This window comes from Gavialis gangeticus, unplaced genomic scaffold (genome assembly GCF_001723915.1).
Source record: "Gavialis gangeticus isolate Ggan-Ray unplaced genomic scaffold, GavGan_comp1, whole genome shotgun sequence".
In the NCBI taxonomy this organism is placed as follows: Eukaryota; Metazoa; Chordata; order Crocodylia; family Gavialidae; genus Gavialis; species Gavialis gangeticus.
In genome coordinates, this window is record NW_017729006.1 from 10,243,981 (window position 1) to 10,257,347 (window position 13,367).

General features: G+C 38.3%; 1 protein-coding gene across 1 annotated transcript in view; it reads left to right on the top strand.

Annotated features, from left to right (window-relative positions):
- Nucleotides 1-13,367, top strand: part of STT3B (STT3B, catalytic subunit of the oligosaccharyltransferase complex) — a 165,897-nt gene that overhangs the window by 98,224 nt on the left and 54,306 nt on the right. Inside the window, exons 4-5 of the mRNA XM_019508792.1 lie at nt 3,046-3,111; nt 6,820-6,919. Coding sequence (XP_019364337.1) covers nt 3,046-3,111; nt 6,820-6,919 — 166 coding nt within the window. The remainder of the gene's footprint in view (nt 1-3,045; nt 3,112-6,819; nt 6,920-13,367) is intronic.

Below are 13,367 nucleotides of genomic sequence, written 5' to 3' on the forward strand. Positions count from 1 at the left end.
CTCTCAGCACTGACTGCAGAAAGTCAGGTGTGTTTCACAGCAGCTGCAGTGGGGTTGTCTGGGGCACCCCTGCAGCTGGGAGCCACATCCAAGGGGGCTTCCAGCCCCCGGAGCCTGCTTCTGGGAGGGATAGAAAATTTAGATTCACTCAGCTATTAAATAAAAGCACCAAAAAGCCCCGCTGAAGCGTGCAAGCTATCCAGATGCTTGGGTTGCCAGGTCAAACTGATGCTGTTCCTCTTCCTGTATAGTGCTGTTTTGTTTGGTTTCCATGTCTGTTAGCAAAGATATTTTTAGTAAATGTGCTCTTTTGGAAGCAAGTTAATAATTTGTTATGAGAACTCTGGTATCTGTTAATGGATCTTTATTGGTTACATTTGTCTGTTTTATTATGCATTCTAGGGTTGACAGACACTTCTGGTCACTTCTTGATTGGTATCCAGGAGTGTAATTATACAGTTCTGTTCCTGTATTTTTCTTTTCTTTGTTTGCAAATGCCCATAACCAAACTGTATATCAGCAGAAGGGCAAAACAGAATTCCCATCAGTACTAACATTAGCAAGTACTTATTTACAATTGGAAAAAAATGGATATTTTTATTTAATATACCTTCCCTATTTTTATGCATCTCCTTAAATAGATATTTAATATAGTTTTACAAGGTTTTCTAGGTATAGGACATTTGAAACTTGGGTTGCAATGTGATAGGAAGAAGGTAATGTGGATTATCAATTTTTCCTGATGTTTGGCCAACTGTGACTGAACTGGAGATACAGGAACCAAAGCAGAGACAGTCTTTGTTATGAGTCAGTGTCTGCTAATCCAAAATAAATTTGCAGTGGTAAATTTTCTCTTTTGTCATGGTTAAACAAAATTGACTTATGTTGTTACTTAGAAGTAGTTAAGCTATGAGCAGAGTTATCTATTCTATAGTAATTTATATTTAACTAAGATCTGTGTGGATTGCAAATTACACAAACATGTAACAGCTTCAGGATTCCTATAAGGATTTCATTTTTTTAAAAAAGCCTCTAGCTTTCTCCAGTCTTCAGAATTGGAATGGGAATGAATTGATTGTAATGATCGCTACCTGCATACGCAGACAACCAGAAACAATAGTGCTCTGAGGTGTAAACTGATCCCATTAAACTTTAAGAAGTGTCAACTTTTGAACTCTAATTACAGTTTAAATCTTGATTTATATGAATTTGTCTGTGTAAGAAAATTTTCTAGCATACTTATAGCAGAAAAAGTATGCTGCTGCATAAGTGTGAACAGTATTGGGGATGAAGTGGCTTTATTTCAGAATAGCTACTCAGTTCCACTGTAGTAGAAACAGTGCACCAATATCTTTTTGTTACCGGGGGCTGTAGTAGACTATGATAGGTTGCAGCTGAGAATTGTTTATTCCCAGCCATTGCTGGGGTAGGGAACCAAGGAATTCAAATTTGTCTCTCGACAAATTTAAAATCAATTTTACCCATCTTAGAAAGAAGAGGGAATTAGAAAGATGCTTTTCCTTCTCCAATACTGTATTAGAAGATAAAACTAGGTCTTGCACCTTTGAGTACAGTCACCATTTGTTTATTTGCTGCCAAAATCTCTAACATTCTCCAAAACAGTATACTGACTCATAAGTACAAAAATGTACAGAATGTTGAAAATCTTAAACTTAATATCAGGGCAAAATATAATTATCAAGCTAAATAAGGATTTCATTTTTAAAGTGAAAGTATTGACTGGATTGAAAAAGCAGTGCTAGTTCATAATTCAGCGCTAATGCAGGAGTCAGCAACCTATGGCCCACGAACCAGATTGCCTGTGAAGCCATTGGATCCGGCCTGCAGAACTAGAGCCTCAGCAACATTCGGTAGCTGGGGCTTTGCTTACATCATGCCTTTGCAGCTGGGCAGAGAGCTTTCCCATGCCCTGCAACAGCAAAGAGAAGTTGTAGCAGTGGCTGATCCTTGGCACTGGCCCACCTTGGACCTGAGCTTGGCCATTCCAGCGTGGTGCCAGAAATGGTTGGTCCCCATTGGTCTAATGTATTATAAAAAATTTAAAAAAAAACACAGGACCCTTATTCTTCCTCAAAACCTAAAAGAATTTACCAAGAGGTGTTACAGATGGCTACAAAAATATGTTAAAAGGTAGTATCTCAGCTGTTCTTTGAAGAGTCCACTCTGTGTTTTGCATTTGTAATTTTTGTCATTTACCTAGAAAGGATTTGATTTGAATATGGTCTTTTGTCATTAAAAATATTCTAAATTTGTGAAATATTTACCAATTTGAAGGGCATATTTTATCTAAACAAACTTAAGAATGTATAGCTTAACATGAACTTATTCATATTCTTATTTTTTACATGTTTATTATCGTCGAAAATAGTGAATGGTGTGTTTAGTTTTTACTAAATGATTTTTTTTATTCCTCATCTTGTATCAAGCTATACATGGATGAAAATTTGATTTTTATTAAATGCAGAAAATAGCCATTGGTTTTCAGGCTAGAATAGCACATTGTCCAAAACTGGTTACAAAGGCTGAAAAAAAAGTATGTAGGTAGGAAGTTAATGGGCAGTAGTTGGAAGAGGACCTGTAAATCCACATTTACAGCAATCAAGTGGCCTACACCCTACCCAAAAGGTGCTGTAAAGTACTGAAAGCACTATTCTGCCTCAAAGATCGGAGTACCTAATATAGTAGTATGTTATGTTAATATTAAGTACTGTTCTGCCTCAGAAGTTGAACTACTTTACTATCCTAGCACCAGATGGAATGAGAAGTTGAGTATAGACTACTTCAGTTGCTTACATCATTTGAACAGGAATTGCATCCTTATTTTATTTCAGAGATGCTGTCTCTATACGTCATTGAGTTTTGAGCTGTAGGCAAATCAGTATGAACTGATTTTTAAGTAGTTGTATTACCCATGGTTTCTATAAGGCTGATCTTTTTAGCTTTTCTGGAAAAAAAATTATAGTGCTAACTTAATTGTTGAAAATAATATTTCTGTAACTGATCAATGCCTGCTCTTTTTTAAAGGTGAAGTCTGTGAAAACTGGGTCGGTCTTTTGGACAATCTGCTGCTGTTTATCCTACTTTTATATGGTAAGCCCTTTGTGTACATGAGCTAAATTTATTTGGCAAGATAGGTCTTTTTGTCTCCAGAGCTAAGAACTGTGGAGATTAAATTCTCACTGGAAGCCTTCAGGTTATATCAGAATTGTTTAGTACTAATGTATTAATGAGTGCACAAGAAACTTCTGAGAAAACTGCCAGTACTTTTGAAGGGTATAGTTATAAAAAGTACACTTCCCTAGTGAAATTCCCGTAGAAAAACAGTCTAAAATAAATTAGATAAATTCTCAGACTTGATATCAAGAGAGTAGTTTTGATTGGAGTTGCTGTTCAGTCCAGTTGCAAAGAGGCAGGATTTTGATCGTGTGTGTGGATGAAATTTGATAATATGTTTCTGATAATATGAAAATGTCACAGAAGAGAGCAGATGTGAGAGCCTGGATAAACAGATTTTTCCCTTGAGTTCACCATGAATTTTGCAATTTTGATTTTTTTTTGTAGTTGGGGAGAATATGTTCAGTAAAGATATTTGGGAAGATGTTGGGTGGGAAGATAATCTGGCAGTAGGAAGGATGACTTCAGTGAGTGAATTGGTGGATCATACACAAATAGCATCTGGGAAGGTACAGAGAAATCCTTATTGTTTATCGAAGAAAAGGTGAAGTGACTTTTAATCATCCCTTCTGAGCAGTTAGCATGGAAGTAGCTGCCAAGGGGCTCATCAGCGTAACAGAGGCTCAATAAGGTTCAACAGTTGAATATTCAAGTTGGAAAAATTAAGGTTGAGAATCAAATCCACATTTCTAAGGGAGAATAATCAACTGTTAGTACAGTTTAACAAATGGAGTATAGCTCTTCTGTTACTTAAGATCTTTAAATCAAAATTGGATGTCTGTCTGGAAGACTTGCTCTACTTCAACTAAAGGTTGTTAGGTTTAATGTCAGAACTTTTGTATGGAATTCAGTTACTTACGTCATACAGGAGGTCAGACTGCTTGATCATAAAGGTCTCTTCTGGTCATTCTTTGAAAAAACAAGAGTTTCTGCAACGATATTATTAACTGATGGGGATGAGGGATCCAAAGTAAAACTGAAGGAGAGATTGTCCCATGGTACTTTTAAGAGTTGAAAAATGTCTCCATTCTACATCAGAATGAAACAAGGCCCTTCTAAAATTTGTAACAAAAAAGCAGAAGGAGAGCACATCCCCACCTCCCACCACAGAATAGCTAGTAGTCATGTGTTCAGGAAATTCACCTGGAATGTAGAAGACTTGGTTTAAAAATCTGATTTAAGCAACTCAGCCATGGTGTCATGTGCCATATATTTTTAAGCTAAAGAATACACAAGTTATAGGGCACATTGAGGTTTATATGTAAATTTTGAAGTGTTGGATGCTGTTTAAATGGTCTAAAACAGGGATGTGCTCAACTTCTGGTCCGTGGGCCAGATGTGTTAGACCAGGACAGACACCCTCCCTCGCTACCAAAATCCCCAAGCCCAAGCCCTACATGGCAGATCAGGGCCAAGCCACGCTCCCTCCCTCCACACAGCAGGCTGGGGATGAGCTATGGCCCCTATCCCCCTGCAGGGCTGTGTTGTGGCTGGACTGCCCCCTGCTCCCTTTCACATGGCCAGATGAGACCTGCCACACCTGCCCCATGCACTGGTTTGGAACCACCAGCTGGATCCAGCCTGCAGGCAGACTCGGCACTGTTCATCCAGCCCACTGGGCAAAAAGGTTGGCTACCCCTGGTCTAAAAGCATACGTTAACAGTACATGATATTATTGTTCTGGTAAATCTATTAACTGAACACACATCTTCGTTCTATGAAATCTTGCCCTCTAAAGCAGGTTTATGTTATACAAGGTGTTTGTAAACCTGCTATAGTTTCAAGGTATGCTATATATGAAATCTGGGAGAAAAAAAACAAGGGTTGGGTTTGTTATACTAGCATAACATAACCTTTTTTGTTACCACCCACATAATCTAATCAGACCCTTTAAAATGAGTGAGTTTCATGAGCAGGTAAATAAAACTGTTGCACTTTTACTGTTGAAAATAACTGTCTGCAGCATCCCACTGAGTAACATCTTAGACTAATTTCACCACCTCCACAAGATTGTACAATGTTGAAAGGAAGGCAGAAGTAAAAGATAGAAGATTTTCCTCATAGATCCTCCCCAAAATGTAGGACTTGTATGTGTAATATTAGAAAGACTGTTCTAAAACTAATTTAACTTTATTGCTGCTTTTTTCCCTTGGTTTTAAGGGCATTTTCAGTTAGGTAAGGGTTAAAGTTTGATCTTGGATTAATAGTAAAGATAAAGTTGTTCCATCTATAGGTAGTTTCCTTGCATTATTCCTTTGGTGATTTATTTCCATACACCTGTTTCTCTTGGAAATGAGATCCTTACTTGTCATGGACATTTTAATCCCAGATATTTAGAGCCTGACATAAACGTATCCCTCATAATATATATTTTTAGTAGAATATCAGTGTTTTTTGCAGTATCAGTTGAGAACTTTATAATAGAGTGGTAGTTTAGGGGTTTTAAGCTTTATTCTGCCTTGAGAAAGCCAAGGAAATAGTAGTTTGCTTGAACAAAGAATAGTTTCAAGATTGACTTTAAAAGTTCTGCCGATAGATGCAAAATAACTGTTTGGACATGCATAAACACTTCTAATTAAGTTCAATAGGATGTGGAGCTCACTGATGCAGTAATTTGATCTGCAGAGTTTTCTTCAAATTTAGTAACTTTTGCTTATTTTTGTACTCATGCTCTGTTATGCAGTTAGCATTTGTTTGACTTCCACCATCGCTGTTCAATATGCCTTTCACTGGTGATTTGTATTTATAAATAGTCTTGCACTGAACGAGATTTAATTTGGCCTAACAGCATGTTCCCCTGCCTGTCTGCAGCTTAGATAGACTTCTAGGAAGTTCTGCTTTCGTTAGTTGAGAGAGGATCAGGCAAAAAGAGGTGCATTTACACTCTAAATAAAGGGATTTGGACTTAATCATGTGCCTTCAGGCAACAGAGGCACAGACTGATTATGAAATTGCATGTGCTCATGGCAATACTAGTCTTCACTCTGCGGTTACTTATTATAGTCTTCAAACATGCATGCATTTTCTTTTTATCCCCTTCCACTTTGTTTTAAAGCAAATAAAATTGTTAGTGAATATAGTGATGCTTCCATGTAAACAAACAGTACATCAGTAAAACATATTTTATATATATCAGACATTCAAAATTTTCCTGTTGACTGTAGATTATCTTAATGTATTTAATCATATCATCCGGACAATACAGATTTTGTAGCTGTGCCAGAAAAAAAGTTACTGTACGTTATGATTATACTAAATTGTTTACAAGTTTGACCTAAATAATTTCACTTTCTTGCTTTGACTATGGAGTTCTAACAAATTCATGAATCTGAGCCTTTCAGAACTAGGTCTAAAAATGTATTGCCTGGTGTGATCCAATATAGACAAGGCACATTGCATTTAACACATTCTTAGGTGGGTGGGGGAGAAGCTTAGCTTCAGCTTGACAGTTTGATATATTTGTAAATATAGCCTGCCTTTTCTGCACTAAACTAACGCGTTTTGAAGAGACCCATTTTGATGTCTTGCTTATAAAGCGTGGTCTACACTAGGATTTCTATAACAGGCCATCTGTTATTTTAAGTCATATTTGAATTATCTAATTTACAATTTCATTTCCAATAGGTCTCTGCATGGGGTGGTTATGTTTTCATCATCAATCTTATTCCTCTACATGTGTTTGTTCTGTTGTTGATGCAGAGATACAGCAGGAGGGTCTACATAGGTGAGTGTTCTAACTGTATTATAAAACACTTCTAAAATAACTGATTTCATTTTCATTGAATAATCCGTACAATTTGGCAAGCATTAACTGAAGAATGTGAAATAATCTTCCTACCTATGAATTTTGCAGTAAATAAGGAAAACACAGTCTCATGTGAAGTCATTTTAAGTTACTTTGGTCACATTATACTTTCCTTTTTGCACTAGTGAAAAAGGAGAAATCACTGATTTGTAATTACATTTTAAAGTCCTTTAATAATTCAAGTAAATTTAATACACAGGCTTCATATTTTGCCAATATACTCTTGCAGCATTTTAGAAGCTGCTCATCCAGTTTCCACAAAACTATAAAATATTCTGTCAGAAGAGCATTCCATATTCCACATAAAAGTTATATAAAATGTTATTTTGTCAAGCTTTTAAGGAACTGTTGTTTGGTATCCTTCTAGCATAAGGCACTTGAAACAGCCCACTTAAAAAAAAAAAAAGAAACAAAAAAAACAACATACAAACGTGCACATGTATACTAAATGAGTAGTGATTTTTAGATGCTCGATTTGAGTTGTTCTAAAAAGTAGATACTCAGCTATTTTCTTTTTTTTATTTGGCAACCTGAAGTCAAACTGGATACTTGTGTATCTTCTGTGACACTCAAGAATAGCTTCCTGTTTATCCTGTGGTTATCCACTTCTATGAAACAAAGCTTGAATCCAAAGCTCAGCCAGTTCCACAGAGGGTTGGTATGTGTTTCCTAGCAGTTTTCAAACCAAAAGGGGAAACTTTTTAGGTGAAGTTGCATAGGTTATAAGGGGCTGAAAGTGACCTTGCAAGATCATGAATTACCATATTTACCCAAATCCAAGATGAAGTCCATTCATTTGTCCCTCCCAATCAGTAGGAAATATGTAGCTAGGTGGAGTGTGAGAGAGACCACAGAGACAGAAAAGAACTATGCAGCACCTCCCCCCACCCCCCAATGCCTGTGCCTGCCTCCTCGCACCAGCTGCCCCTTACCTTCTTACCCACTGCTCCAGCTCTGGTCCTTCCAGCCCTGACCAAGTCCACCGGCTGCTGTTTCTACTTCTTCCTTGCCAGGCTGGGCTGAGGTCAAGTCAGTGCCTCACTGCTGCTGAGTGCCCCAAAGGAAGAGATTTGGTAGGTGTGGAAGAGGGGAAGGGGCAGCAGGTGGTAGAGGCCTTTTGCAACCTGCCACTGAAGTAATGACCTCAGTCCTCTTCCCTGCCAGGGGCAGAGGGTTAGACACCATGATCCTTTGTGGTCCCTTCCAACTCTACAATCTATGAGTGAGTTTAGGACACCCCCCCACCCCCCAACACACACAGGATTTTATGTATGAAAATTATAAGCTAAATGTTTAAAATTTCCATGTGTGCAACACAATTAAGAGGGGATCATCTTAAAATTTGAAGTAGTCTTGGATTTGGGTAAATTAGAGTATAGAGATTTTATTCCAAAAATATGAAGAAAGCTAATTATTTAAAACTTTCATGGATTTAGTATATTTTCCCAAAATAGATACTTTTAGCTTTCTAGTATGTTGTGATGTAAAAATAATAGCTTTAGAGTCAATCAAGTCCAAAATAATCCTTCAAACTGTTGGTGAGTAAGTTTTTAAGCATATGTAAATAGTGTTCTGAGGGGATTAACTTTAATTGATTTGCTTGGCATTCAAACTGTGTCTTTATGTAAATCACTGACAATATTATCATATTGCATAAGTTGGTCCTGATGAAAATACTGTCATGGCTTGTCACAGAGCAATAAACAAGAACTGTGCACCAGGAGTCCGGGGGGTGGCGTTATCCAGAAGGTTAAGTTTAAACAAAAAAACAAAAAAAACAAAAAAAAACACAACTTTGGGGCATGGATCTTCCTTTGGACACTTCCTGCCATATTGTCTACTGCCATAAAAGTGTTAAGTCTAGGGGTGCACCAATAGAGATTTTTGGGGCTGATACCGATATCAGATTTTTAAGGAGGCATGTCAGCCAATACCAGTCAGATTTCTGATACTAGCTGGAGGACGCTCTTCGTGCTATAAAAGTCTGTTGTGGTGGAAGGGGAGCAGTGTGGGGAGGCAGATCAACGCGCCCCCCCCCCCCAAACACATACAGTGAGTGAGGGGACAGGGGCAGACGCTCCATCCGTAGCTCCATCCCAGCACCGTCATGTGCCTGGTGCAACCCCAGCTCTTCATGGTACATGGGGAGAGACAGCAGCCAAGCTGGGGCTGTGCCAGGTATGCAGCAGCACTAGAATGGAGCTATGGTGAAATTTGCAGTGGCTGCAGCCCCCTCCATAGCCCCTGTTGAGAAGAGCCCAATGCAACCCTAGCTCTAGCCCGCCCCGTGCAGATCCAGGGGCACACATGTCCTCCCCCCTGCCCCCAATGGCCATGGGTCTGTCTTACACCCTGGCCTGACCTGGCTGGGCAGCACCTGCCCCTGTCCCCTCCCTCACTGTGGGGGTGGGGTTGATCTGCCCTCCCCCCCACATACTTACCAGCTGGAGGCAGCTCTCCACGCTGCTGGGCTGTGCTCCTTACCACTCGAGTGCCATGCTGTGGCTGTGCGCACATGAGCATTTATTGGCCAAGTTGTCAGCCCCATCAGGCCGATTTCCAATACAGCCAATTTTCTTTATATTAGTACCAATCCAATATTGGACCAGTGCATCTCTAGTTAAATAAATACCTTTTAACTCAGAATTAAAAAAAAAATAAAATAAACCAACTAACATTCTTTTATTTTATATATATACACACATATATATACACACACACACACATACATATATACACACACACACACACACACACACTTGTATTTTTGTAGATTTCAGTTTGGATTACTATAGATCATCTGTTCTAATTTTATTTTCTGTTTCTACTTTTTAGTAAATTTTCTTAATGTAATTTTTCTTATTAACCACTATTATTTGATCGGCTCTTTTGCCAACTAGGAAGATATTGCCCGAATATAGTGTTCCACCTATACACTGATATCAGTCCATATCGTATAGACACTGGTCAAAGAAAAAGACTATTGCCAATAATGTCAGTCTTTTTTTGGCTGGTGGAGCCAGTGTCACTGATAAATGCTGCATGCGTCGACCAGGCATGCAGCCCAGCAGTGTGGAGAGCAGCATTCAGCCAGTAAGTCTGTAGGATGGAACAGGGTGTGGGGGAGGGGGGGAGCACAGATAAGGCCCCCCACAGTGAGGGAAGGAGTGGGGATGGGACAGGAGCAGGGGCAGGTGCCATGGGCAGCTCATCTGGGGAGAGGGGGGGCCCTACCCACTGCAGTCTGCATCCCCTGGGGGAGGCATGAGGGGCATGTGCCCCCCTAGATGTGTGTATGGAACTAGGGCAGGCTGTGGACTTGGGACCAGAAGCTGTACCAGCCTCTTTCTGGTGGGGCTGGGCAAGGGACGCACTTGGGGTGCTGTGGCAGCACTGGGAGGGATGGTACAGCCACCCCAAAATTCCCCATAGCTACCCCTCTCAGCACTGCTGCTGCCACCTCACCCCCACCTGGAAGGAGGCGCAGCCTGCCCTTGCCCCATGCACAGATCCATGGGGCATGTGCCCCCCATGCTTCCCCTGAGGTTGCATGTGGTGGGAAGCACCCCCCCCCACCGGATGAGCCGCCCATGGCTCTGCCCTAGCCTGCTCCAGCTGGGCAGTGCCTGCCCCATTCCCTCCCTCACTGTGGGAGCCTCAGTTGGCATCCCCCCATGCTACATTTTTAATCATAGAATGGTAAGCATTGGATTTCCTTGCTAGATGATTCATTCATTATTTGTGATGTGTCGAGCTACATCTGGATTGAAATTTAGCTAAAGTACACAGAAACAGGATTATAGAAGTATGAGTTAGAATTTTGTGCTAAATATGTATTTAAGGGGGAGAAACTAAGTTTATCAAAAAAAAAGTTAAATCAGTTTTAAAAAAGGTAAAAACAAAGAATATTTTATCTGTAGCTAGAAAATTGAACTGTTTAATACAGGATGTCCTTTGCCATTTTAGACCTAGTAGATTTCATCATCTTGCATTTCATTTTATTTATAGATTGAAGCAGAAACACTTGTTTTCCTATTTCTAAAGTCAGCTTCTCAAATTTTGAATGAACTAACTGTTTAACTAATTGAATAAAATGAAAATAGTTCTGCATCTACTGATGAGATTATTGGTATCAAATACTGGTTTAGGATTCAGTAAATCCTGCTGCTCCAGTGATTTCCACCAGTACAGTTGGTCTAATTCAGCAGCAAATGCTGCTTGAATTTATTGAAATGTGTTAGTGTAGATTAAGTTATCAGACATTTATTTTTAAATAGCTTGTTCTCAAAAAAGGAAAAAAAAAAAAAAAGATATTTAAATAACAGATCAGGATTAAAATTATGAAAATAGTTTCTCTTTTATCTTTGGTGACCTGACCCTGTATTTGACTAACAGTATAAGACTCCAGTATGATCCAGAATTTTAAAAAAGAAAAAAATATGGAAGAGTAAGACTTTTGTGAATTTTAGTTTATTGAAATACATTGCACATTTTACTCAATCCTGTCTCAGCTTGGGTCTTGTCCACGTTAAGCAAGATTGTTTGATATTGGTTTAGAACAAGAGTTTATTCTGCTAAAGCTGTTCATATTTGCTAGCTAGCTTTTTACAAATTGTTATTAGTGTTATCAAAGCATGAAGTTTTCATGCAGTCTAAAAGTCTACTTGCTAGAATTGGGAAAAAGTGAGGTGGTAGAAAAATTAAATTTTTCCTTGGTTTATGTAAAATCACTTGTCAGCTGTGTTTTAATGGGTCTTAAGATGAATAGAACAATACTAATCATTGTTTCAACTTTCCTAAAAACATGAACTCCGATAGAATTGAAAACACTGACTTAGGCAATGTCAACTAAGAATCTTGTTACCTACTTGGCATCAGTACTTGACCAATATGCTGGCCATACTTCAAAACACATGAGGTTAATCCACTGATAACTTAAGTAAATCTAGATGTAAATCTTTTTATTTTTGCATTCAGGTTTCCCTTAGGTGATTTAGAAAGAATAAGTAAATTGTTTACAAGTGTAATGGAGTGCAAAGTCTGAATATTGGATACATTTCTAAATCAATATAGAAATGTTAAATGTTTTGTTTTTTAAACTGTTGCATAAAGATTCTTACTGCACTGTAAAACATTTGTAATGGAATAAATGCATTCTTATGGTATAATTGTGACCTTTAGAGGATTTGTAGTTTTTTCCCCCCTCAATTTGAGATCTGAATCATGCAGCTTTGAAAGTTTAAACATGCAGAACGTTAAAATGTATATACCAAACATGCACTTAATTGAGGAGTTAAAGTTGAGCTCACTTAAAATCTAATTTCCCCTGGATAACCTCAGTAAGATTTAAACCTGCAAGATCTTTTCCTTGTCTTCCATACTAATATGTTGCAATTTGAACAAAAAAAGCCTATTCAGTTGGTAAACCAGTCTCAGTTTTACTTGTTGTGGTAGCAGTACATTCTTTGGGACTGAGGAGTTCTGTTTGTTGAGCTAAAGTACTCTTCAGTCAGGCATGGATTATAGAAACTAGATAAATTTTATTGTAGAACTTTATCTAGTATTGGTTTGGTCACCAGCATACTTCTAGGAGTTTATTCTCTTACAATTTCATAAAGTGCATAGCAACCAAATTATGTTACCTCTCAGTTTATGGAATTATGAAATTTCTTTCCAAGTATTTTTTTTTCTGGGTGACCTAATTAAAGCTTTCAAAATCATGAGACTAGAATACATGAATCAGAATGAACTACTTGGTGTGCATATTCTGTGAGAACATGCACACTAGCAGGGAAGGGACTGGGAGTACTGGAACAATTCTCTTACACAGCTTCAGTATTCACATACAATAGTAGTATCAGTTTTATAAATTCATCTTTCATTTAGGTCAAAAGGAGCAAGTAGTCATGAAACAATCATAGAATTTAACCCCGAGAGGAAACAGCGCTTTGTGCAGGTGACTACCACTTGCAAAGTAGAAGGGATGTGCTGTTTTCATTGTGGAACCTCCAGGGTAGAATGTGGTTTGGGTTTAAATTAAGTACAGGGACTGAAATAAAGCAATCAGTGTACTAGCTTTTCTTTATTTCTGTTAAATATTCTCTGGTCCTTTTACAAAAGGGGAATATGAGGGATAGTGTTTTACATTTTCAAAATGTTGTGGTGAGTCAGGGAAGATGAATAAATGGGGAAAACTACCATTATCTAGAAATTAGAAAGAATTATTGGAGTAGGCTTAAATATGTTTGTAGTTAGAGTAATTTATTATAAAGTGATGAATCTCATTGTCTAGTGCCACAGGATGGCAGTCTTGTAACAGTCTCATGGTCTGATTAATTATTTATAACATTGCAGTGAATTCCTTTTT